Source organism: Canis aureus, chromosome 2 (assembly GCF_053574225.1).
Source record: "Canis aureus isolate CA01 chromosome 2, VMU_Caureus_v.1.0, whole genome shotgun sequence".
Lineage (NCBI taxonomy): Eukaryota > Metazoa > Chordata > Mammalia > Carnivora > Canidae > Canis > Canis aureus.
In genome coordinates this window covers 637,383-660,863 of record NC_135612.1, presented here as the reverse complement: position 1 = coordinate 660,863, position 23,481 = coordinate 637,383, and the positions used below count along the sequence as shown (strand labels likewise).

Here is a 23,481-nt window from a genome sequence, read left to right as displayed (position 1 = left end):
ACAACTGTGGCTTGATCTGTCAGGACTTTCTGAGGAACCAGAAAGTCCATGTAGGATTGTCCAACCACAGGAAATAATTATATATACTAGCTTCCATTTCCCTTTAGTCAAGGATTGCTCCATCAAATGTTCATTCTTTTATAGGTTACACATGCATGGATGTTGGGGACCCATCCTGGGGTATCCCTAGGACACAATGCAAAAGATAGCCAGCCGGTGCAGCTAATGTACTGTCAGTTTATACCTGCAGTGAGCTGATTGATGCACTAGTGACTAGAGTTAAAGGAAGCCAAGAGAATGTAAGGTGGGGCACAAGCATCTGATACATTTATGTACTGACCCAATTTACCCTTGCTACTGAAATATTACTCCTTGCTAGATAATAAGATACTTGGGAATAAGCAATGTGTTAACGTGTTAACTTAGTGCCGTCACCCTTCCCCCTCCCCGCCCCAGTCTTGAAAGGCTCTTGTGACTGAGTACCGCAGATTGGTGGCTTAAAACCATGGAAATCTATTCCCTCACAGTTCTGGAGGCTACAAGTGCAGAGTCAAGGTGTCAGCAAGGTTGGTTCCTTCTGGAGACACTGAGGGAGAATCTGTTCCATGCCTCTCTTCCTAGCTCCTGGTGGTTGCTGGCAGTCTTTGGCATTCCTTTTCTTGCAGCTGACTCCCTGCAGTCGTTGCCTCCATCATCACAAGATGTTTTCCCCAGGTCTCTGTGTCCATTTCTTCACATGACTTTCCTTTAAAGGTACCAGTCATTGATTTAGAGCCCACCCTAATCCAGTAAGACTTCATCTCCACTTGATTACATGTGCAAAGACCCTTTTTCCAAATAAGGTTACTTTTCAGAGATACTAGGGTCTAGCTTACCTGTGACTCAACATATCTTTTTGGGGAACACAATTTAACCTACAAAATCTCCTTATAACATTTGTATGGTATCTTGTGAATAATAAGTTCTCAAATGTTCACTGATTTGAATTGTATAGCCACAGAGAGACACATCTACCATCTTACTATTTTAATGGAAAAGTCATCTTAGACATTCTTTGAATTTGTACCCTCTTTTTCTCTTTGCCCTCCATAGCTCATAAAGCACTGCTTCAGTTTATTCTTGTGTGTATTTGTCTTTTTGTGGCTGTCACAGAATAAACCATTTTGGGAATTAGAAAAGCTAAGTATTCAATAATAAACCTGTCTTAAAGGTGGAGAAACAAAGCTCACCAGAGTAAAATGAAATATTTGGAGTAAGTAAGCCAAGTTTTATGTTATGTAGTCAGCAGGGAGACTCATTGGCTGGAGGAGACAGGAAGTTTTTATGTAAGGCTACAGAACTGGGCCTTAAAGGACGGAGATAATGTTAGCAAAGCAGAGGAAGAAAGGATGAGGCGTTCAAAAAGATGAATTGTGAACAAAAGTACAAGGGACTTGAGGAGGGTTATATTGAAACCTAATAGAAAATAAGTTTGGAAGGTAGACTGCTATCAGGATAACAGGTCATGAAAGCCCACACAGAGGTAGTATTATATGGTCTTTAAAAGCATGAGCGTTAGAAACAGGAATCTAAATTCTGACTTAGCAACTTGATGTGTTCCTTAGGAAAGTTATGTAGCATTTTGAAGTTTCATCTCCTTTAACCCTAAGATGGTAAGTGATGCATGCCGTACAATTTTGAAGAGTAAATGAGATATGTATGTAGGGCACTTACACTACATAGCATATTGTAAATATGCAATAAATGATATAGGCCTTCTAAATTTCACATACCAAATACACAGAAAAACACATATATAGAGGATTTAAATGATAGAACTTTTTACACTTTTTCCTTTTAAAATTTCAGGGAGATATTTTTGGAAGTTAGTCATGTTCTTGGCTACACGACAAATATTTTAAAAAAATTTTCCAAATACTTTTGTAGGCAACAATCTCTAATCAGTCTAATAAACAAAAAAAATTAGTGGCAATAAAAAAATGACTCAAAAGTCATTTTATACACCTAATAATTAGGAAGTATCTTCCGGATACCCCGTAGATCAAAGAGGAAATCTATTGAAATTATAAATTATCAAAAAATAAAGAGGAAAACACTTCATACTAAAGCTTAGGGAAGGGATCCCTGGTGGCGCAGTGGTTTGGCGCCTGCCTTTGGCCCAGGGCACGATCCTGGAGACCCGGGATCGAATCCCACGTCAGGCTCCCGGTGCATGGAGCCTGCTTCTCCCTCTGCCTGTGTCTCTGCCTCTCTCTCTCTCTCTCTCTCTCTCTCTCTATCATAAATAAATAAAAATTTAAAAAAAATAAATAAAGCTTAGGGAACATAGCCAAGGCTATAGTGAGAAGAAAATTAATATCCTTAAGTATTTGTTCCTACTAAGTTAGGAACTGATAAATGAACATATAAATAAAGTAAGGAAATAAATGAATTAATATTCACTTTAACGAAGAACAAAATAGATCTATGGAAAATAAGAGAATATAATTAGTAAAGATAAATACAGAAATGATACAGTAGTAAACAAAGTTGTACAAAAGATACAATGCCAAAAATAGATTTTTTTTGGCAAAGGTCAATAAAATAGATGAAACCCTACAAAGTCTGATTAAGAGAGCAAAAGAACAGAGCATGGATGAGAAAGGAGGCAAATTTTTTTTTTTTTTTTTTTTTTAAGGAGGCAAATTTTTAAATGAGAGAATATGTACAACCCTGCGGTAATACTCAGTTGAATAGCTACAGGAAATAATTTACTGATGAACTATTAATGAATCAAATCTATACAAGAATATAAAGAAAACATGAAAGACTTAACCACAGAAGAAATTTAAAATACTTAAAAGTATTTTCCTCTAAAGCTTCTTTTTTATTTTTTAATTTATTTTATATTGGTGTTCAATTTACTAACATACAGAATAACCCCCAGTGCCGTCACCCATTCACTCCCACCCCCCGCCCTCCTCCCCTTCTACCACCCCTAGTTCGTTTTCCAGAGTTAGCAGTCTTTACGTTCTGTCTCCCTTTCTGATATTTCCCACACATTTCTTCTCCCTTCCCTTATATTCCCTTTCACTATTATTTATATTCCCCAAATGAATGAGAACATATAATGTTTGTCCTTCTCCGATTGACTTCCTTCACTCAGCATAATACCCTCCAGTTCCATCCACGTTGAAGCAAATGGTGGGTATTTGTCATTTCTAATAGCTGAGTAATATTCCATTGTATACATAAACCACATCTTCTTTATCCATTCATCTTTCGTTGGACACCAAGGCTCCTTCCACAGTTTGGCTATCGTGGCCATTGCTGCTATAAACATCGGGGTGCAGGTGTCCCGGAGTTTCACTGCATCTGTATCTTTGGGGTAAATCCCCAACAGTGCAATTGCTGGGTCGTAGGGCAGGTCTATTTTTAACTGTTTGAGGAACCTCCACACAGTTTTCCAGAGTGGCTGCACCAGTTCACATTCCCACCAACAGTGTAAGAGGGTTCCCTTTTCTCCGCAGCCTCTCCAACATTTGTGGTTTCCTGCCTTGTTAATTTTCCCCATTCTCACTGGGGTGAGGTGGTATCTCATTGTGGTTTTGATTTGTATTTCCCTGATGGCAAGTGATGCAGAGCATTTTCTCATGTGCATGTTGGCCATGTCTATGTCTTCCTCTGTGAGATTTCTCTTCATGTCTTTTGCCCATTTCATGATTGGATTGTCTGTTTCTTTGGTGTTGAGTTTAATAAGTTCTTTATAGATCTTGGAAACTAGCCCTTTATCTGATACATCATTTGCAAATATCTTCTCCCATTCTGTAGGTTGTCTTTGAGTTTTGTTGACTGTATCCTTTGCTGTGCAAAAGCTTCTTATCTTGATGAAGTCCCAATAGTTCATTTTTGCTTTTGTTTCTTTTGCCTTCGTGGATGTATCTTGCAAGAAGTTACTATGGCCGAGTTCAAAAAGGGTGTTGCCTGTGTTCTTCTCTAGGATTTTGATGGAATCTTGTCTCACATTTAGATCTTTCATCCATTTTGAGTTTATCTTTGTGTATGGTGAAAGAGAGTGGTCTAGTTTCATTCTTCTGCATGTGGATGTCCAATTTTCCCAGCACCATTTATTGAAGAGACTGTCTTTCTTCCAATGGATAGTCTTTCCTCCTTTATCGAATATTAGTTGCCCATAAAGTTCAGGGTCCACTTCTGGATTCTCTATTCTGTTCCACTGATCTATGTGTCTGTTTTTGTGCCAGGACCACACTGTCTTGATGACCACAGCTTTGTAGTACAACCTGAAATCTGGCATTGTGATGCCCCCAGATATGGTTTTCTTTTTTTAAATTCCCCTGGCTATTCGGGGTCTTTTCTGATTCCACACAAATCTTAAAATAATTTGTTCTAATTCTCTGAAGAAAGTCCATGGTATTTTGATAGGGATTGCATTAAACGTGTATATTGCCCTGGGTAACATTGACATTTTCACAATATTAATTCTGCCAATCCATGAGCATGGAATATTTTTCCATCTCTTTGTGTCTTCCTCAATTTCTTTCAGAAGTGTTCTATAGTTTTTAGGGTATAGATCCTTTACATCTTTGGTTAGGTTTATTCCTAGGTATCTTATGCTTTTGGGTGCAATTGTAAATGGGATTGACTCCTTAATTTCTCTTTCTTCAGTCTCATTGTTAGTGTATAGAAATGCCACTGACTTCTGGGCATTGATTTTGTATCCTGCCACGCTACCGAATTGCTGTATGAGTTCTAGCAATCTTGGGGTGGAGACTTTTGGGTTTTCTATGTAGAGTATCATGTCATCGGCGAAGAGGGAGAGTTTGACTTCTTCTTTGCCAATTTGAATGCCTTTAATGTCTTTTTGTTGTCTGATTGCTGAGGCTAGGACTTCCAGTACTATGTTGAACAGCAGTGGTGAGAGTGGACATCCCTGTCTTGTTCCTGATCTTAGGGGAAAGGCTCCCAGTGCTTCCCCATTGATAATGATATTTGCTGTGGGCTTTTCATAGATGGCTTTTAAGATGTCGAGGAATGTTCCCTCTATCCCTACACTCTGAAGAGTTTTGATCAGGAATGGATGCTGTATTTTGTCAAATGCTTTCTCTGCATCCAATGAGAGGATCCTATGGTTCTTGGTTTTTCTCTTGCTGATATGATGAATCACATTGATTGTTTTACGGGTGTTGAACCAGCCTTGTGTCCCAGGGATAAATCCTACTTGGTCATGGTGAATAATTTTCTTAATGTACTGTTGGATCCTATTGGCCAGGATCTTGTTGAGAATTTTTGCATCCATGTTCATCAGGGATATTGGTCTGTAATTCTCCTTTTTGGTGGGGTCTTTGTCTGGTTTTGGAATTAAGGTGATGCTGGGCTCATAGAATGAATTTGGAAGTACTCCATCTCTTTCTATCTTTCCAAACAGCTTTAGGAGAATAGGTATGGTTTCTTCTTTAAACGTTTGATAAAATTCCCCTGGGAAGCCATCTGGCCCTGGACTCTTGAGTCTTGGGAGGTTTTTGATGACTGCTTCAATTTCCTCCCTGGTTATTGGCCTGTTAAGGTTTTCTATTTCTTCCTGTTCCAGTTTTGGTAGTTTGTGGCTTTCCAGGAATGCGTCCATTTCTCCTAGATTGCCTAATTTATTGGCGTATAGCTGTTCATAATATGTTTTTAAAATCGTTTGTATTTCCTTGGTGTTGGTAGTGATCTCTCCTTTCTCATTCATGATTTTATTAATTTGAGTCTTCTCTCTCTTCTTTTTAATAAGGCTGGCTAATGGTTTATCTATCTTATTAATTCTTTCAAAGAACCAACTCCTGGTTCTGTAGATCTGTTCCACAGTTCTTCTGGTCTCAATTTCATTGAGTTCTGCTAGAATCTTTATTAACTCCCTTCTCTTGGGTGTAGGATCTATTTGCTGTTTTTTCTCTAGCTCCTTTATGTGTAAGGTTAGCTTTTGTATTTGAGTTCTTTCCAGTTTTTGAATGGATGCTTGTATTGTGATGTATTTCCCCCTTAGGACTGCTTTTGCTGCATCCCAAAGATTTTGGATGGTTGTATCTTCATTCTCATTAGTTTCCATGAATCTTTTTAATTCTTCCTTAATTTCCTGGTTGACCCTTTCATCTTTTAGCAGGATGGTCCTTAACCTCCACGGGTTTGAGGTCCTTCCAAACTTCTTGTTGTGATTTGGTTCTAATTTCAAGGCATTATGGTCTGAGAATATGCAGGGGACGATCCCAATCTTTTGGTATCGGTTCAGACCCGATTTGTGACCCAATATGTGGTCTATTCTGGAGAAAGTTCCATGTGCACTTGAGAAGAATGTGTATTCAGTTGAGTTTGGATGTAAAGTTCTGTAGATATCTGTGAAATCCATCTGGTCCAGTGTATCATTTAAAGCTCTCGTTTCTTTGGAGATGTTGTGCTTAGAAGACCTATCGAGTATAGAAAGAGCTAGATTGAAGTCACCAAGTATAAGTGTATTATTATCTAAGTATTTCTTCACTTTGGTTAATAATTGATTTATATATTTGGCAGCTCCCACATTCGGGGCATATATATTGAGGATTGTTAAGTCCACTTGTTGAATAGATCCTTTAAGTATGATATAGTGTCCCTCTTCATCTCTCACTACAGTCTTTGGGGTAAATTTTAGTTTATCTGATATAAGGATGGCTACCCCTGCTTTCTTTTGAGGACCATTCGAATGGTAAATGGTTCTCCAACCTTTTATTTTCAGGCTGTAGGTGTCCTTCTGTCTAAAATGAGTCTCTTGTAGACAGCAAATAGATGGGTCCTGCTTTTTTATCCAGTCTGAAACCCTGTGCCTTTTGATGGGGTCATTAAGCCCGTTCACATTCAGAGTTACTATTGAGAGATATGAATTTAGTGTCATCATGATATCTATTCAGTCCTTGTTTTTGTGGAATGTTCCACTGAACTTCTTCTTAAAGGGGAATTTTAAGAGTCCCCCTTAAAATTTCTTGCAGAGCTGGTTTGGAGGTCACATATTCTTTCAGTTCCTGCCTGTCTTGGAAGCTCTTTATCTCTCCTTCCATTTTGAATGAGAGCCTTGCTGGATAAAGTATTCTTGGTTGCATGTTCTTCTCATTGAGGACCCTGAATATATCCTGCCAGCCCTTTCTGGCCTGCCAGGTCTCTGTGGAGAGGTCTGCTGTTACCCTAATACTCCTCCCCATAAAAATCAGGGATTTCTTGTCTCTTGCTGCTTTAAGGATCTTCTCTTTATCTTTGGAATTTGCAAGCTTCACTATTAAATGTCGAGGTGTTGAATGGTTTTTATTGATTTTAGGGGGAGATCTCTCTATTTCCTGGATCTGAATGCCTGTTTCCCTTCCCAGATTAGGAAAGTTTTCAGCTAGAATTTGTTTAAATACATATTCTGGCCCTCTGGCCCTTTCGGCGCCCTCGGGAACACCAATTAAACGTAGGTTTTTCTTCCTCAGGCTGTCGTTTATTTTCCTTAATCTGTCTTCATGGTCTTTTAATTGTCTGTCTCTTTTTTCCTCAGTTTCCCTCTTTGCCATCAACTTGTCTTCTATGTCACTGACTCGTTCTTCCACCTCGTTAACCCTCGTCGTTAGGACTTCTAGTTTGGATTGCATCTCATTCAATTGATTTTTAATTTCTGCCTGATTAGCTCTAAATTCTGCCGTCATGAAGTCTCTTGAGTCCTTTATGCTTTTTTCTAGAGCCACCAGTAGCTGTATAATAGTGCTTCTGAATTGGCTTTCTGACATTGAATTGTAATCCAGATTTTGTAACTCTGTGGGAGAGAGGACTGTTTCTGATTCTTTCTTTTGAGGTGAGGTTTTCCTTCTAGTCATTTTGCTCAGTGCAGAGTGGCCAAAAGCAAGTTGTATTGGGAAAAGGAGAAAAAGAGAGGAGAGAAAGAAGGAAAGAAAAGAGAAAGAGAAAAAAAGGAAGAAAAAAAAACGAAAAAAAAAAAAAAAGAAAAAGAAAGAAAGGAGAAAAAAGGGGGGTGGGGGAAGGAAACAAATCAAAAATCAAAACAAAACAAAAAAAAGAACCACGGGAGAGTATCTTCTGATTCTGTGTACTTCAAGTCCCTTGGCTTCCCCTGGTACTTGTCCGTCCATCTGGTCTTCTGGGGGAGGGGCCTGCTGTGCTGATTTTCAGGTGTTAGCAGTTGGGGGAGCTGCTGTGCCCCTGCCTGGTGCAGGGCTCCGGGGGGGTTGTTTACCCCGTGAGGCCCCAGGAGCAACAGCCCTAGTGGCGGGGCCAGCTCTGCAGCCCTGGAATCAGCCCCCGCAGTAGCTCCGGAGCTCTCCGTCTGCAGGGCCTGGAGGCTCCGGGGCAGGGCCGCTGATCTGCTCAGCTGGGGCAGGAGCGTCCTCGCTGTCCTTGGCCCTCCCGGCCTCTGCCTGTCCCGGGGGAGGCCGGATCCTGGGCTGTGTCCGGCGCCCTGTGCTCCCGGGCCGCGCAACCCCCTCCGCGGAGCCGCCCCCGAGCCCCCACCCCAGCTGCTCCTGGAACCGCGCAGCCCCCTCCGCACGGAGCCTCTTCCTCTGCCCGAGCCCCCCCCGAGCTGCTCCCGCCACGCAGCCCCCTCCGCGGAGCCGCCCCCGAGCCCCCCCCCGAGCTGCTCCGGGTCCCCCGTGCGCGCTGCAGCCCTTAGGGAGCTCGGCGCACTCTCCGGGGGCGCAGGTGCCTGTTACTGTCCCCGGGAACCCGAGGGCATCCCCGCCCTCCTGGGTCCTGCTCCGCCTCCCCGCGAGCCCCTTTCCCCCGGGAAGGTCGGTGCAGCTCCTGCTCCTCCGGGACGGGGCTCTCCTGTCCTGGGGTCACTCCCCCCCCCCCCCCCCCCCCCCGGCCTCAGCCCGGCTCCTCGCGGGCCCCTCCCCCTTGGAGGCCTTTTGTTCCTTTATTTCTTTTTCCCCCGTCTTCTACCTTGATAGAAGCGCGAACTCTTCTCACTGTAGCATTCCAGCTGGTCTCTCTTTAAATCTCAGGCCGAATTCGTAGATTTTCAGGATGAGGTGAAGGTTATCTAGGTAATTTGGTGGGGACAGGTGACTTGGGGACCCTACTCTTCCGCGGTCTTGCCCCTCTGTCTCCTCTAAACCTTCTGATCTGAATTCCAGCTGACTTTCAAAGAATAGATAAGTTACTTAAACTATTAGGCCATATGAGATTAAGATGAGAAACTTCCTACCAATTCACTTTATAAATTTACCATAAACTTAATTCAGAACCTCTCATTTCAAGATATAAAAATTTCAAACTATATACTTGTTTCTTTTAAAAATTAAAAATTCCATATGCAGTGTTGAAAAGTGAACAAACTAGTAAAGTCGTAAAACATGAATAAGTATGGTTTATTGTAGGAATGGAGGAGGACAATGGGTCAAAATGAGAAAATCTTGTAATTGACAGCAACAAATTAAAAGAAAAATCTGTATAGGTAATATGTTAAAAGGTGCTGTAAAAGCATTTAGAAACTACTCCTAATAAAAATTTAAAATACCTAAAAAATATTTATTGAAATCTTATGAGTAAGACTATAAATGGTGAGACACTAAACCATTCCTATTGAAATCAGGTATAAGATCACTATTCAACATTATTTTGAAGTTTCTAGCTAACAGTTAAGAAAAAGGAATGAAGTATAAATACTGGAAAAGAAGAGACAAGATGATCTTTACTTAAAAATTACATGATTAAACCCAGAAAATCCACAAGAAAAGCTATTAGAATTCACGGAATAATATGAAAAGGTGGATGCATAAGGGGTATGTATTAAATAAAATCTGTAGCTTTTGTCTGTATTAGCAGTATCTGGCATGGAATGGTGAGGTTTATTCAGGGCAAATCAAACAACAACAAAAAGCACCCAGAAATAAATTTGATAGAAAAGGCATAGGACCTTCCCTTGAAAAACAAAACAAAACGCACTAGAAAATTTGATTTAAGGACCTGAATTATTCATAACACAGAGAGCTAAGATTATCATAGAAATGTAACCTTTTCAATATAAACGTAATGCAGTATATGTGAGAATTTAGCATATGATAAGAAACACATTTCTGTTCAAGGGAAAGGAAATGGTTTAATAAATAGTGCTGATGTAATTGGTTATCCATATGAGAGACAATAAAGTTAAAGCACTATACTTATACCATATATAAAAATAGAAATTCTGTATGAATTAAAAATCCTAATCTAAAATTAGAATATCTAATGCCAGCAAGTGAATTAATCACTTATATTTGTCACCTCTTTCTCCCAAGACCCCATTTAAATGATGTTTAAAAATATGTGAAAAGGTATGTATTTATAATGCCAGAGAGTGAGAAGGAGCCAAATAAAGATTGCAACAAATTTCTGGAAGACAAAGAAATGGAAATTAAAAATGATTGCTGAAAATTAATCAAGGACCTTAAGACTTCCTAGTTCTCTGCGCTTTCCAGCATAGCAGTTTACTTCCTGTTATTTAAAAGTGAAATACTAATCTTAAGAATTTTTCAATAGCCTTTAAAATTATTTGGCATACCATGGGGTGTTTAAAAACCAGAATTGGGAATTCATCCTCTGGGTCAGGGGTCAGCAAACCACTACTGTTTTTGTAAACTAAGTTATTATATTGGAACATGGTCGTGCCCCTTACATGCATGCAAGTGGAAGAAGAAGCAGAGAGAGAGAGAGAATCTCAGGCAGACACTCTGCTCAGTGCAGAGCCCAATGTGGGGCTCCACCCTGGGACCCCATGATCAAGCCTAAATCAAGAGCTGGACACTTAATCAGCTGAGCCACCCAGGCACTCCTGGTCATGCCCATTATTTATATATTATCTGTGGCTGCTTTTGTATTAAAGCAACAGGGGTAGTTGTGACAGACATCATATGGCCCATAAAGCCTATTTTATTATCTGACCTTTGCAGGAAACGTTTGCCAACCTTTGCTTCATATAATTCTGGTGGCCATCTTGGAGCTTGTCCTCACTTGGGATGGGCTAGAATGCAGTCTAGCCAAATTGAATAGCCGTTTACAGGATGTAAGGAAGGAAGAAAGAAATGGGCAAAAAATATAGCAGATAGGAAACTGAATATCATCACCTATTGGGTCTTAGTAGAGAATAGAAAGAGAAGTAGATTGGAGGATGAGAACCTACATGGTTGTTAAATAAAGAGAAAAGCATTAAAAATAGGTGAGGGGCTCTGCCTGGAATTAAATTTTTTTCAGTATATTGATTTTTTTTATCTGACAAACTTGTTAAATTTTCATATTTAAGATTTTTCTGTTTTGTTTCTGCCTTTCTGGTCATTATTCTTTGTAAAAATTTACTGTTTTAATTAAGACTTGCAGGATTATGTTGAATAAAAGTGGTAATAGTAGACATCCTTATCTTGTTCTTGATTATAAAAAGAATGCCTCTAACATTTCACTGTTAAAAATGTTTACTGTAGCTTTTTGGAAGCTTCCCTTCTGTTTCCAGTTTATTAAGAGTTTTAATCTTGAATAGCTAATGACATATCAGATGTTTTTTGTATATTGAAATGATCATATGATTTTTTTTCTTTAGTATTTAAATGTAGTGAATGTCACATCTAATGTTAAACTATCCTTGCATTCATAGGATAAATTCAACCTGATTCTGCTATACTTTCTTTACTGTATAATAATATATTCTGTTTCCTGATCCTTTGTTGAGGATTTTTGCATCAATGTTTATACTATTACCCCTTAATTATTTTTCACACTACCTTTGACTCTTTTTTTTTTTTTTTTAATTTTATTTTTTTATTTGAGAGAAAGCAAGAACACACAAGGAGGGAGCTGCAGAGGGAGAGGGAGAAGCAGGCTCCCGCTGAGCAGGGGGCCAGATGCGGGACTCCACCCAGGACCCTGGGATCATCACCTGAACTGGAGGCAGTCACTCAGCTGACTGAACCACCTACATGCCCCTAACCTTTGACTTTTATATCACAACTATATTGGCCTCATTGAATGCTTTGGGGGACTATTTCCTATTTATTTCTATTCTTGGGAAAGTTTTTATAAGGTTGAAAGGATTTGTTTCTTAAATGTTTGGTTTTTGTGTGTGTGTGTTGGGAGAAGGGTGAAAATATTTAAGTACTGCTCTAATTTTTCAATAGTTACAGAACCATTAAGGTTTTCTCTTTCTTCTTAAATCAGCCTTCCCCACCCTCCACAATTTTGTTCAAGTTCTGTGTTTAGTTTCTTCTCTGTGTAATCATATTTAGCCTTTTCAAAGAACCAACTTTTTTGCTTTGATCTTCAAACTGTACAAAAGGGTAATCAGTAAAAACGAAGGCTGCTTCTCAGACCTTGACCTTTTTTCTAGAGGCAATGGCTGTATTTTTGTATATCCTCTTAATGACATTTTTTTATCCTCACACAGTTCTTTTAATATAACAGGGTGGGTGGAACATATGAGATGTAGTGACCTGCACTCTTTTTATTGTTTCGCCCTCTTTTTAACATCAGCCTTATTCTTTTTAATACCAATGTAGTATTCCACTGCTTGGTTGTACTCTATTTAGAAGTAGTTATGCTTGTGTACCAAATAAAAACTTTCCCACTTGCTTCAAGTAACCCGGTATTGGTAACAGATACCATCACTTCACAGAACTTTTGAAACAGAGTATATTCCATTTAAATATCTTTAATTGAAAAAACAAAACTTTTCATTATTTAAATGCCATGTAATGTTCTTAAACATTAAATCTCTGTTCCTTTTGCAGTTTACCTTAGTATTTAGTATGAGGAGTAGATGCAGTTTTATCTTTTTTCTTATGGCTGCCCTGTTGCCCAGTGCCACTTAGTTCAAGTCCATCTTTTCACGTGTATTTGAGATGCTACCTTCATTATGACTAAATCTACATATATTTACTTTGTCATTTGTGTGTGTGTGTGTGCATCCACGTGTTCCCATAGTTGACCTATTCATATGATAATATCATAACTTTTAAAAACTTTGGTATTTTTAAAATAACTTTGGGTTTACAAAACAGTTGGAAAAACAGAACCGTAAGTTTCCCTATACCCTTCACTCAGCTTCCCAGCTTTCCCTAATGTTAACATCTTACATATCCACAGTACAAGTATCAGGACTAAGAAATTAAGTAATTGATACAATGCATTTAACTGTTTCACTTATAAAGGCTTTGTACAGTATTTTAGTATGTGATAGTTCTGTTCCTTCTTTTCATACTTTACTTTTGTTTTTTTTTTTTTTTTTGGTTGTTTTTCTAAATGTCTAGCTGCAGAAAACAAACCTTACATAATAGCATTTTTATTGGGACTACATAAGATTTATAAATTAACTTGGGGGGAAATGATATCTTCATGATTCTGAATCTTTATGTATGTGAACATGGTATGTTTATAGTTTTCCTCATAAATGTTTTGGACTCTTTTTGTTCAGTTTATGCCTAAGTATTTTATATTTCCAAAAATTATAAATAGGACTTTTCTTTCCATTTCATCTTCTATCTGATTTCTCTTTGCTCATAAAGGAAAGATATAAAGGAAATATTTCTGTATATTTTGGACTTCACTAAATTAATCGATTATCTTACAGTGATATTAGTTGGTTTTTTGGGATCTTCTAGGTATATAATTATGTCATCTGCAATAGTATTTGTTGCTAACTTAATTGTTTAATTGTGCTGACTGGTATACTGAGTAACAGTGGTAAAGATGGACTTCCCCTGACTTTTGGAATCGATCTACAGTTTCCACATTACTTATGGTGCCGGCTCTGGGATTGGTAGGGATCACATTTAAACAAGAGTCCTTTTACATTCAGTATTCTCAACAAGAATGGGCACTGAATTTGTAGAACATATTTTCACCATCTTTGGCATAATCATTTTTTTCAAAGAGATCTAATAGTCTGTTGAATGATGTTGATTTTTTTAATAGTGATTTTTATTGGAAATGTTGGATTTTCTCTTTCTCTTTAGGGTTAATTTTGATAAATACATTTTCTAGAAAATTATGTAAGTTTTCAAATTTATTTGCATATACAGTTGAACAAAGTAGTCTTATGATTCTTTTGCTTTCTTCTCTTTCTGTTGGTGTTTTCCTCTTATTGCCATCTAAAAGTGCTAGCAGATACATCCTTTTTAATCATCAAAACAAAACAATAAAAACAGTTGCACTAATTTAAAAAAAGTGATTCTAAACTTCTTACATTATTAATAATGATAACTCCAAATTGAATTCTAATTGAATATCCTCTTGCCAGCCTGAAACTTTTTTTCCTCCTTGCATTAATTTCTTAGGATACTTGTAAATTTGTTTCTCAGTGAACATTTGAATGAAAATGTAAATAACAGTCCCTTTGCTTTCTTCTTCCCTACTCTACTCTTGGGTGAGAGTCTCTGTAATGGGCATCTTGACACTACAGAAAAATAAATTGGGATGTTTGCATACTCTCATCAAAGTGAAAAATTCAGAGGTTTTCCCCATTTCATGAGATAAATTTTGATTTTTTTAATGTTGAGTGGCGTGTAGTTAAGATATATTTCGTATGAAATTCTCATGATTGAATAAAAGGCATTCTAAAGTAAGTTTATGGTTTCTCAAATTTTACATAAAGCAGTTTTAAGTTAGGGAAAGGTGGTTGCAACATCTTAAAAGGATACAAAGAGGCATTACTCCAGGGAGCAGTATCTTTTTTGCCATCAAATTATATGAAATCTTTTGCATTCTAGAGCAGAAATGACTTTAATGCCTGTGATTCTGGAGGGGCGAAAAGATGTTCAAATGTTTTTGTCCATTTAAAGAGTTGGATTTTTCCCCTTCAATAAAGAGCACGTAGTCTTTGCTCATTTTGCCCATCTGGCTTTTCTGTGATTGTGTAAGGTTATAACCTCCGTGTCTCAACCTGTGTGTATCTGTCTCTTCCTCTGTGTTACTACCTTTTATGTTGTTTTATTATTTTAGTGCAAAATAGCCTGCTAAAACTATTTGGGGTAAAGAATTTCAGGGCTTGCATTATTATATTGTCAGACCCAATTCTGTTACATAGTTTGTAATGTGCTATGTGTTTTCAGACCTGCTTGTTACTGGGATGAAGTGGAGCGGATGATCAAACCTGTGGATTTCTCTTTCATTTTTGAGATGTCTCTGTCCTTTTCAAGTAGCTGAATTATTTCCTTACCTCTTGTCCCTTGGTCAGGGGAGAGCAACTTGTAACAACACGTTGACCTTAGGTCTTACTAAGGAAGACACGTTACATGGGTATTTTGATAATATAACTTACCTTTACATATCACTTTTCAACCTGCCTTTTCATCCTTAATTCTAACAGTATCCCTGTAAATCATATTTGTGCTAGTAGATAATCATTTTACAAATGGTGAAATGAATTAAAATGGAGGGGCAAAGTAAATTATAACCAACCCTGAAATTAAGACCTGTGTCTCCAAATATAAATCCAGTTCTCATTGTTTTCAATATAAAGACTTATGTGAGTGATTGCCCACCTCCAGGACTCACTTCCTCTTCATTAACTCATTGGAGAGTGGCTACACCTGAGTCCTTTGTTTTCCCTTGTTAAAGGTCTTTCAGTTGCTGAACCCCGATAACTGTAGTGACCAGCCAGTGTTAAACCCATCTGTCTTATTTTGTAGTGGATTTTATTCCAGATGCATTTTCTTGCGTCAAGATCTTTAAGTATTGTTTATGAGAAAAATTTTGTAATACTTTTTTTAGCTCTAAAAGAATTAAGATAGGCAGAATTTTATTTATTCCAAATTGAGTTTGGGATTAAACTAAAAAGAGAATCTGGGTCTTCTGAACTTGGTTAGTCTTAGTCTAACTCCTAGCATTCTCTAGTTCATGCTAAAGACTTCTTACTACCTGGCTATCTTCTATATCTTGCTTTTCTCCCCCTTCTTTCACAGTGATATAATTAATTGCCAAACTTTACCTCACTTCTCTTTGACAATCTCTGCTTCTAAACTCATCCATTTTCTTTACGTGTCTTTTGACCTTAGTCTGAGCACAGTGGATCCCAAGACCACGTGTGCTATAGGATGGCCTATTATATTCACCTTTTTGAATAAATGTAGTAGAACTTTATATTAGTAAGTCTTACTTATCATCTTCCTATCAAAAAGATATGAAGTCTCCATCTAATGCTGTTCTGTGTATCTATACTTTGTTAAATGGCTGCCTTTTTAATGAGTCTTTCTTGGAAGTTCAAAAATACTTTCCGATGGATGATATTTAAGACTAGCTTTCTATCAAAGTGATAGACTGTAATACCCAATCTCATTAATTCATTCTGGCTTTTAAAATTATGTGATTGTTGAACAAAATCCATAAATAATATTACCAATATGAATTTCTTATCAATGATTACATTTCAATACATAAATTTTACCTATAACACCAGTTAAAGTATCTTTAAAAACTTGAAAAAAATTCTAGCCTGACAAATCTCATCCACCTGTGGAAAAGGCGAATGTTATCAAGCACTACTGAGGTTCTTCTATTTTAGTTCTCCTTGTCTTCAGCTAAAACTCTCGTGTTTCATCCTCTTAGGCGGTGCTGCTTGAATAAACAGTATTGTTATTAAATGTCTCCAGAGTTTTGTTTCTTTATCCCTTTCTTTGTAAACAAGCAGCCACAATATTTTTAGTAGTGAATTTCAAAATCCTTTTTAACCTTATAGGTCCAAGGGTAGCCAAGGATGGCTGCAGCTTCATATGATCAGTTGTTAAAGCAAGTTGAGGCACTGAAGATGGAGAACTCAAATCTTCGACAAGAGCTAGAAGATAATTCCAATCATCTTACAAAACTGGAAACTGAGGCATCTAATATGAAGGTATCAAGACTGTGACTTTTAATTATAGTTTATCCATTTTTATTCAGTATTCCCTCCTATAAAGTTGGGGTTAGATACTTCACTTACTTAAAAGTGTATTTTAAGTTAAGCAGCAATATGTAAACTCTTTCTTGCAAAGTTAGCATGTATATTTTGAACAAAATGTATTTAACCCGGCGAATCATAGAAAATAATTGTAAAAACCCAAGGGCTAGTTTGTTCTTAGTTATTTTTAAGCTTAAAAATAAGGGACCAGCTTTAGCATCACAATACTGAGGCTGGGTGTTCTGTGTAATTCATAGAAACTAGTTTCACTTTAAAGTATCTCTTACTAAATATAGGCTTTTTTCCCCCACTCTCCCAGATCTTGTCTCCACTTCAGTGAAGCAGTCAGTGATAAATGATCAAGAAAAATAAAATGCCCTAGTAGGAAGAGTCCGGAACTGAAAGTCAGTACCTTGTCCTATTCCTTGTTTTGCCACGAGCCAAGGTATATCACCTTTAGGTACCCTTCTGGCCTTAAGGTGTCTTATTTGGAAAATACAGGCATCGCACTAGCCTAGACAATTTCCACGGCTCTCTCATGTCCTGAAATTGGTTTGCTGACTAGCATTGAAAAGTTGTGATAACCTCCAAGAAAAGTTATAAAATATTCAGTCTGCAGTGGGGAAGATACGTTCTAATTTCAAAATAATTGAGGTTAAAATTTTAGCTATTTTAATTTCCAGGTACTTAGGCAGATTCCCTTCTCCCTGAACTTAATAACTTTATAGATTTGGAAATCATCAACAAAACTGTTAACCCCTTTCTCTTTTAAAAAATCTTTCTGCTTTGTGTTGTTTCTGCCTCTTGGCTGTTATAGCATCTGGGTGCCTCACCCTGTTCTTCCTGTCTTTTCACTACTCTTATTCCTTATTCATTGCCTATTTTCTTATAGTTCTTTTTCTGTACAATTTGAGGTCTCCCTTATTCTTCAAGCCTTTATACATCACTGAACTATTTGTGCTCCTCCTTTACCCTTTATTGTCAATATCCTAACAGTTCAACCTTTTACTTGTATGTACTATTCTATCTATCCATAAATCTTTTCTACTCTAACTACCTATTTCTATGGTTAAAAACTGTCCTTGATAAGGACAGATCTCTAAGGTACCTACCTCCAGTCCTTTTGGAAATAAGGTAGACTTTAAGCAAACATGTTTTCTCACCACAAATTGGGTGACTTCAAAAACAGCCAAATCAGTTATCTAGTATTAAAGAATAGTTTGCTATTTTAACACTGATTAACACAATATATCTAAAATTATTGTACATGATATGTGGTTTTAAAAGTTTAAAGGTAACAAAATTAAAAATTCCCAGCAGGGCTACTCTTTCATCTACTTTGGGAGGTGTACTTAGCAAAGAATTCCTCTTGGCAAGCCCACCTGGAAGTCCTGTCTTATAGTGCACAATTTTGAGATCCCTTTTAAATTTTTGCTTAAGTCCTTGAGCAAATTCAAAATTTATTTTGGGAGACATTTTAACCTACCCTGGAGGAATGTCTTGGAGTAAAAATACAAGTCAGACCCTTAAGTCTCTACCGTGGAATATCAGGTTGACCATTTATCCATGTGGTGTATCATATTACACATCATGAATATTGGTACTCAAGATATGTCTGAATTCAACCCGGAATTGATTATTATTCAGTAAGTGCTTCTGCAGACATCCTTGCAGAGCCATAGTCCACATAGTCCTTTAAGATTAGTCATATGGTATCATAGCAGTTACAACCTTATAATGAAATTATTTATGTATATAAGCTGTTCAAGAGCAGGAGCCATGACCATTTGTTTTGTCATAGAATATTGATTTGTGAAAAGACGCTTGGCACTTCCCACATTGGATTAAAGTCAATCCAAAACATTGGCTATTTGCCCGAAATCACTTATTATTCTTTGGACTACATTATATAATCTTGAATCCTGTTTCCTGCTCATTAACCTATTTACCGAAGAAAGGCAAGGTGGATCTCCTTCAACTAGGTAATTTAAGAATTTCTGAAACTTATGCAATAGTACCATCTAGTGGCAAAAGGAATACTGCTTTGCTGTTGATTACAAGGTATTGCTACAAACTGTTAAAATACTTGGTGTGTGTGTATGTGTGTGTGACAGAAATATGTGTAAAATAGGGAAATGTACTGAGAGGATACAAGGCAAAAAACAAATTGTAGTGGCACAAAATGATAGTTCTGGACATTTACATAGGAAGTCCATATCATCCAAATGTAAAGCATCTGTCACTCAAATTAGGAAAGTGAATCTGAAGTTTGCAAGTGATGTTAGGATTAGAGACATACAATTTGAAGTTATCTGCAGAAGGGTAGTTGTTGAATTATGAGGCTAGGGAGTATAAGAAATAGGGATAAGATTAAAGGATCACTGAAAGAGTACAAGTAGTAGCAGTGGATGGATGGAAAGAGAATTGGGATCCTAAAAAAACACAGATAACTTAATAAATGATAGTCCTCAATCATATCAAATGATAGTCCTTTATGGAGGAGATGGTGTCCTGAAGTTTATAATAGACATTGTAGAGTACCCTACATTCATTCAAGGATGGTATCCCTGTACAGATTGGTTTCCTCTCCCACAGATGTGATACATTTCAGCCATAATAACCCAAACATGAATTATCAGTCACCTCCAATGTGGCCTAGAAGGTCAGATTTTAAGGCCACAGGCTTTCTTGTTAACGCGGGGTTCTTTTTTTAATGCTGATAATGTCACTCAAGGTAAACCAGTAAAATTGTCTTTGTTGGACTTATTTTTTGATAAATTTCCTTTTCAATCTGTTTATGGATCACTTTTCATATTGGAGAATACTGCGCATAGTTATAAGATCATAAACATAGTCTTGTATTTGGAAACCTGATTGGCCAATAAGGACTCTGCTAGGAACTCGAAGGAAGGCCCCGGAATATGAAAGATAACAATACAAATTATTATTAAGGAACATGCAGAAAAACTGGTGGAAATGAGTTTCCAACGTAATTTGAGGGAAATTTATCAAGAGAAGGATTTAAATGGGAAAGGAAACAATGTCATCAAAAGTCAGGAGGCAGTGAGCGTATGGTCATTGCAGTACCTGCTGAATGTAAATCAATATGCTAGTAGACTGTACTGAGATATGGAATATAAAAACTCAAATATGTAAAATTAAACAGCACATTGTAATTGCTTTTTTTCCATCGGTTTTTGTTTATTTAAGTTCAATTTAGCTCATATTATAATTGTTAATTTGGTGTTTTTCATGGTCGTGTTGGTATAAGCTTCAGAGATATGGATTCTAAACACATAACAAAAGCTTTGGGCAGGGGCTTTGAGTCTTGCTTGACCCACCTGAAAAATGAGAATAATTCTCCTTGTTGTATTGTTTTAAAAGTTAGGGATAATGTGTCTTATGGAGACTCTCTATAATCTCCATTATCACAAAATATCACTATTGTTGTGTGATGCAATTGGTTATTCATAATTAATAATAGGTAATATACGTAAAGTGCTTTACAGCTTAACATATATTTTCAGGTTGATCTGAAACTTTTTTCCCCCAGCATACCGAAATGCCAAGAAACTTAGAATCATATCTTCAAGAAGTTATTTAAAATTTTGTCATGGTAATATGTTGTGTTCTTTTTTGCAGGAAGTACTTAAACAACTACAAGGAAGTATTGAAGATGAAGCTATGGCTTCTTCTGGACAGATTGACTTATTAGAGCGCCTCAAAGGTAGATTTTTTAAAAGTGTTTTAAAATAATTTTTTAGGGACACCTGGGTGGCTCAGTCAGTTAAGCATCTGCCTTCAGCTCAGGTCATGATCTCAAGGGTCCTGGGATGGAGCCCCATGTCATGCTGCTTGCTCATGGGAGAGTCTGCTACTCCATCTCCCTCTACGGCTCCTCTTGCTTGTGTTCTCTTGCACATACACTCTTTCTCTCAAATAAATAATAAATAAAAGTATTTTAAAAATAATGTATATCCAAATACAGCTTCTTTGAATGTTGGTTTCAGTTTTCCTGGTAAAACAGCCTTGTCTGTTAGGATTCAGTTGGTAAAATATGGATAATGTAAAATGTCTACTTGCTTGTCATTCCTTAAGTGAAACATTTAACTGACTTTAAATTATTATAGATTCCTTATTTGATCATTTTCAGCTCTTTTTAAAGCTCATTGCTCTTCTTCCAGTCACTGTATAGACCTTGAGTAAGCTGTGTGCCACAGACTGGGCCTGTTGCCTTACTTAAAGGAATAGTGTCCTCCTCTGTTCCATCCAGAATACAAGTGTTTGATCTTCCCACTTACATTAGCTGATTATATGCCATTTTTCATAGAATTTTGAAAAAATAACTTTCTCATTTTGTTGCTTAAAAATTCAGGTATCAAAACAGGAAGAGTGTTTAATTATTATAGTTGAAACTAGGCTGAGAAATTACCTTTGCATCCTAAAATATATTATTATTTAGTCGGAATTTAAGGAAAGACATTTTGTGTGATTTTTCTTTAATGTATTCCTTTTTCTGTGACTGAAGCTATTTTGGAGGGAAAATTTAGTCATTCTATTCCTAAATAATTGTTTATTCAATCATGTGTCTTTGTGGCCTCCTCTATCAGAAATGTAGAGTTGCAGTGAACACTTTTTTAATGATTTGATATTTGTATATAGAACATTAGCATTTGTGGTAAGGATTCTCTGTTCCCTGCATAAATTTGCTGCTCTATAGCTGCCATAATTTAGTACTCCTGCAGGCTTTATGTAATATATATAATATATATTCAATTATATTATAAAATGGGTTAAAATTTGAGTACTAAAATATGAATCTAATATTTTATTTCCAAGAGAATATAATTGCATTAGCAATATTTTAGATCCCTTAAAGCAATTGTTATATAAAAACTTGTCTCTCTTCCATTTAGAACTTAACTTAGATAGCAGTAATTTCCCTGGAGTGAAACTACGGTCAAAAATGTCCCTCCGTTCTTATGGAAGCCGCGAAGGATCTGTATCTAGTCGTTCGGGAGAGTGCAGTCCTGTTCCTATGGGTTCATTTCCAAGAAGAGGGTTTGTAAACGGAAGCAGAGAAAATACTGGTTATTTAGAGGAACTTGAGAAAGAGAGGTAACTTTTCTTCATTAAATCATAAACTTGTATACTCCCAATTTTTACTATTATTTTGTCATTTTGTAATATAAGATAGGAATTATGAAGCATGAATGGCAGGTGATCATGAACACTTAAGAGAGCTGTTTACATTTATTAATTCAAAGGTAGTAAAAAAACAAAAACAAAAACAAAGGTAGTATGTTACTGATCATATTTATATTAAATCCAAAAATGTAATGAGACAATATTAAATATGAAAATGTAGAGCACCTCGGTGCCTAAGTGATTGAGTGTCTGCCTTTGGCTCAGGTCATGTTCCCAGGGTCCTGGAATCGAGTCCCCCATCGGGCTCCCTGCATGGAGCCTGCTTCTCCCTCTGCCTGTGTCTCTGCCTCTCTGTGTGTGTGTGTGTATCTCATGCATAAATAAATAAAATCTTAAAAAAAAAAAAAAAGAAAATGTAAAGGAGGCAATTCTTGGGATTCTAAGACTTGTACTTTGTTACTTAAATACTTCACATGCCCTGTAGGTTGAATAAGACACATGATCACAGTATTTAGGTCAGGTTAAAATATGTAACTGATTTTTAATTGAATTTTTTGTTACCTTTTGAAATAAATTGAGTAACTAGAGAGTCAGTCTGAGGTAACTGTTTCCATTAGGGAAGTCCTATTAAAAGTAGCCACAAATATAACATTTCTTAATTTATCAGTTTCAGTATCTTAAAAAACAATGCTTGACGTATATTATCTAGTTTCTCACAGTTAATTTATTACTTCTTCTCTTACCGAAGTTAAAATCTTACTACAAATACTAGAATATATATCATTATCAAGAACTTTATCAAGTGTTTTGTAAAAGGTTATGGAATTCCTTAATGCATGAATAACTCACCATTTTTATATTCCTAAAAGTTTTATTAAACATTCAAGCAATGTTAAAATGTATAAACATTACATATTAGCTCTGTAACCTTGGTCATGTCATTAAATTTTGTGTTTTCTCCTGTAAAATAGGGATATGGTTCTACCTTGCAGAGTTGTGAAAAGTGGTTGTTAATGTAAAAATGTCCAGCATATCTAACTGAAAGGCAAAAGACTTTTTGCGTGCTGTCTCTCTAGTTTTAAGTGTGTGCATCTATAAAAATAGATGTAGCACTAAGCTTTATTTCCTCTTGAGTTTACGTGAATCTGTTTCACACCTTGAGCCAAGACTATTTCTATCAGACAACATAGGAAACACTATTGTGAATAGGAAGCTAACTGGGTCCACAGTCTTCCGTCTTTGTCCCCTTTGAACTCTGTTAAGAGACACAGAATATGTGACCATGCCCCCTTTCCTAGGAACGTACTTTGCTCCATGTAGATAAAGTCCCAAGTTTATTAAGTAGAGACAGAGAGGAGCGTACGTGTGTATGTACTTCTTAGATGTCTTGCATCCTCTTGGTTTTCATTACGTTGGAGGAGGATGTTGGGTCCTTGCAT

General features: G+C 37.0%; 1 protein-coding gene across 9 annotated transcripts in view; it reads left to right on the top strand.

Moving 5' to 3' along the window:
- APC (APC regulator of Wnt signaling pathway) overlaps positions 1-23,481 on the top strand; it is a 128,339-nt gene that overhangs the window by 40,817 nt on the left and 64,041 nt on the right. For 6 of the 9 annotated variants that reach the window (XM_077861379.1, XM_077861407.1, XM_077861428.1 and 3 more), the window contains exons 2-4: positions 16,697-16,849; positions 20,537-20,621; positions 21,811-22,012. In XM_077861379.1, the coding sequence (XP_077717505.1) occupies positions 16,715-16,849; positions 20,537-20,621; positions 21,811-22,012 (422 nt within the window). In that variant the 5' untranslated portion in view covers positions 16,697-16,714. Of the gene's footprint in view, positions 1-16,696; positions 16,850-18,695; positions 18,877-20,536; positions 20,622-21,810; positions 22,013-23,481 lie in introns of those variants that run through there. The other 3 variants (XM_077861421.1, XM_077861390.1, XM_077861416.1) reach the window with 2 other exon arrangements.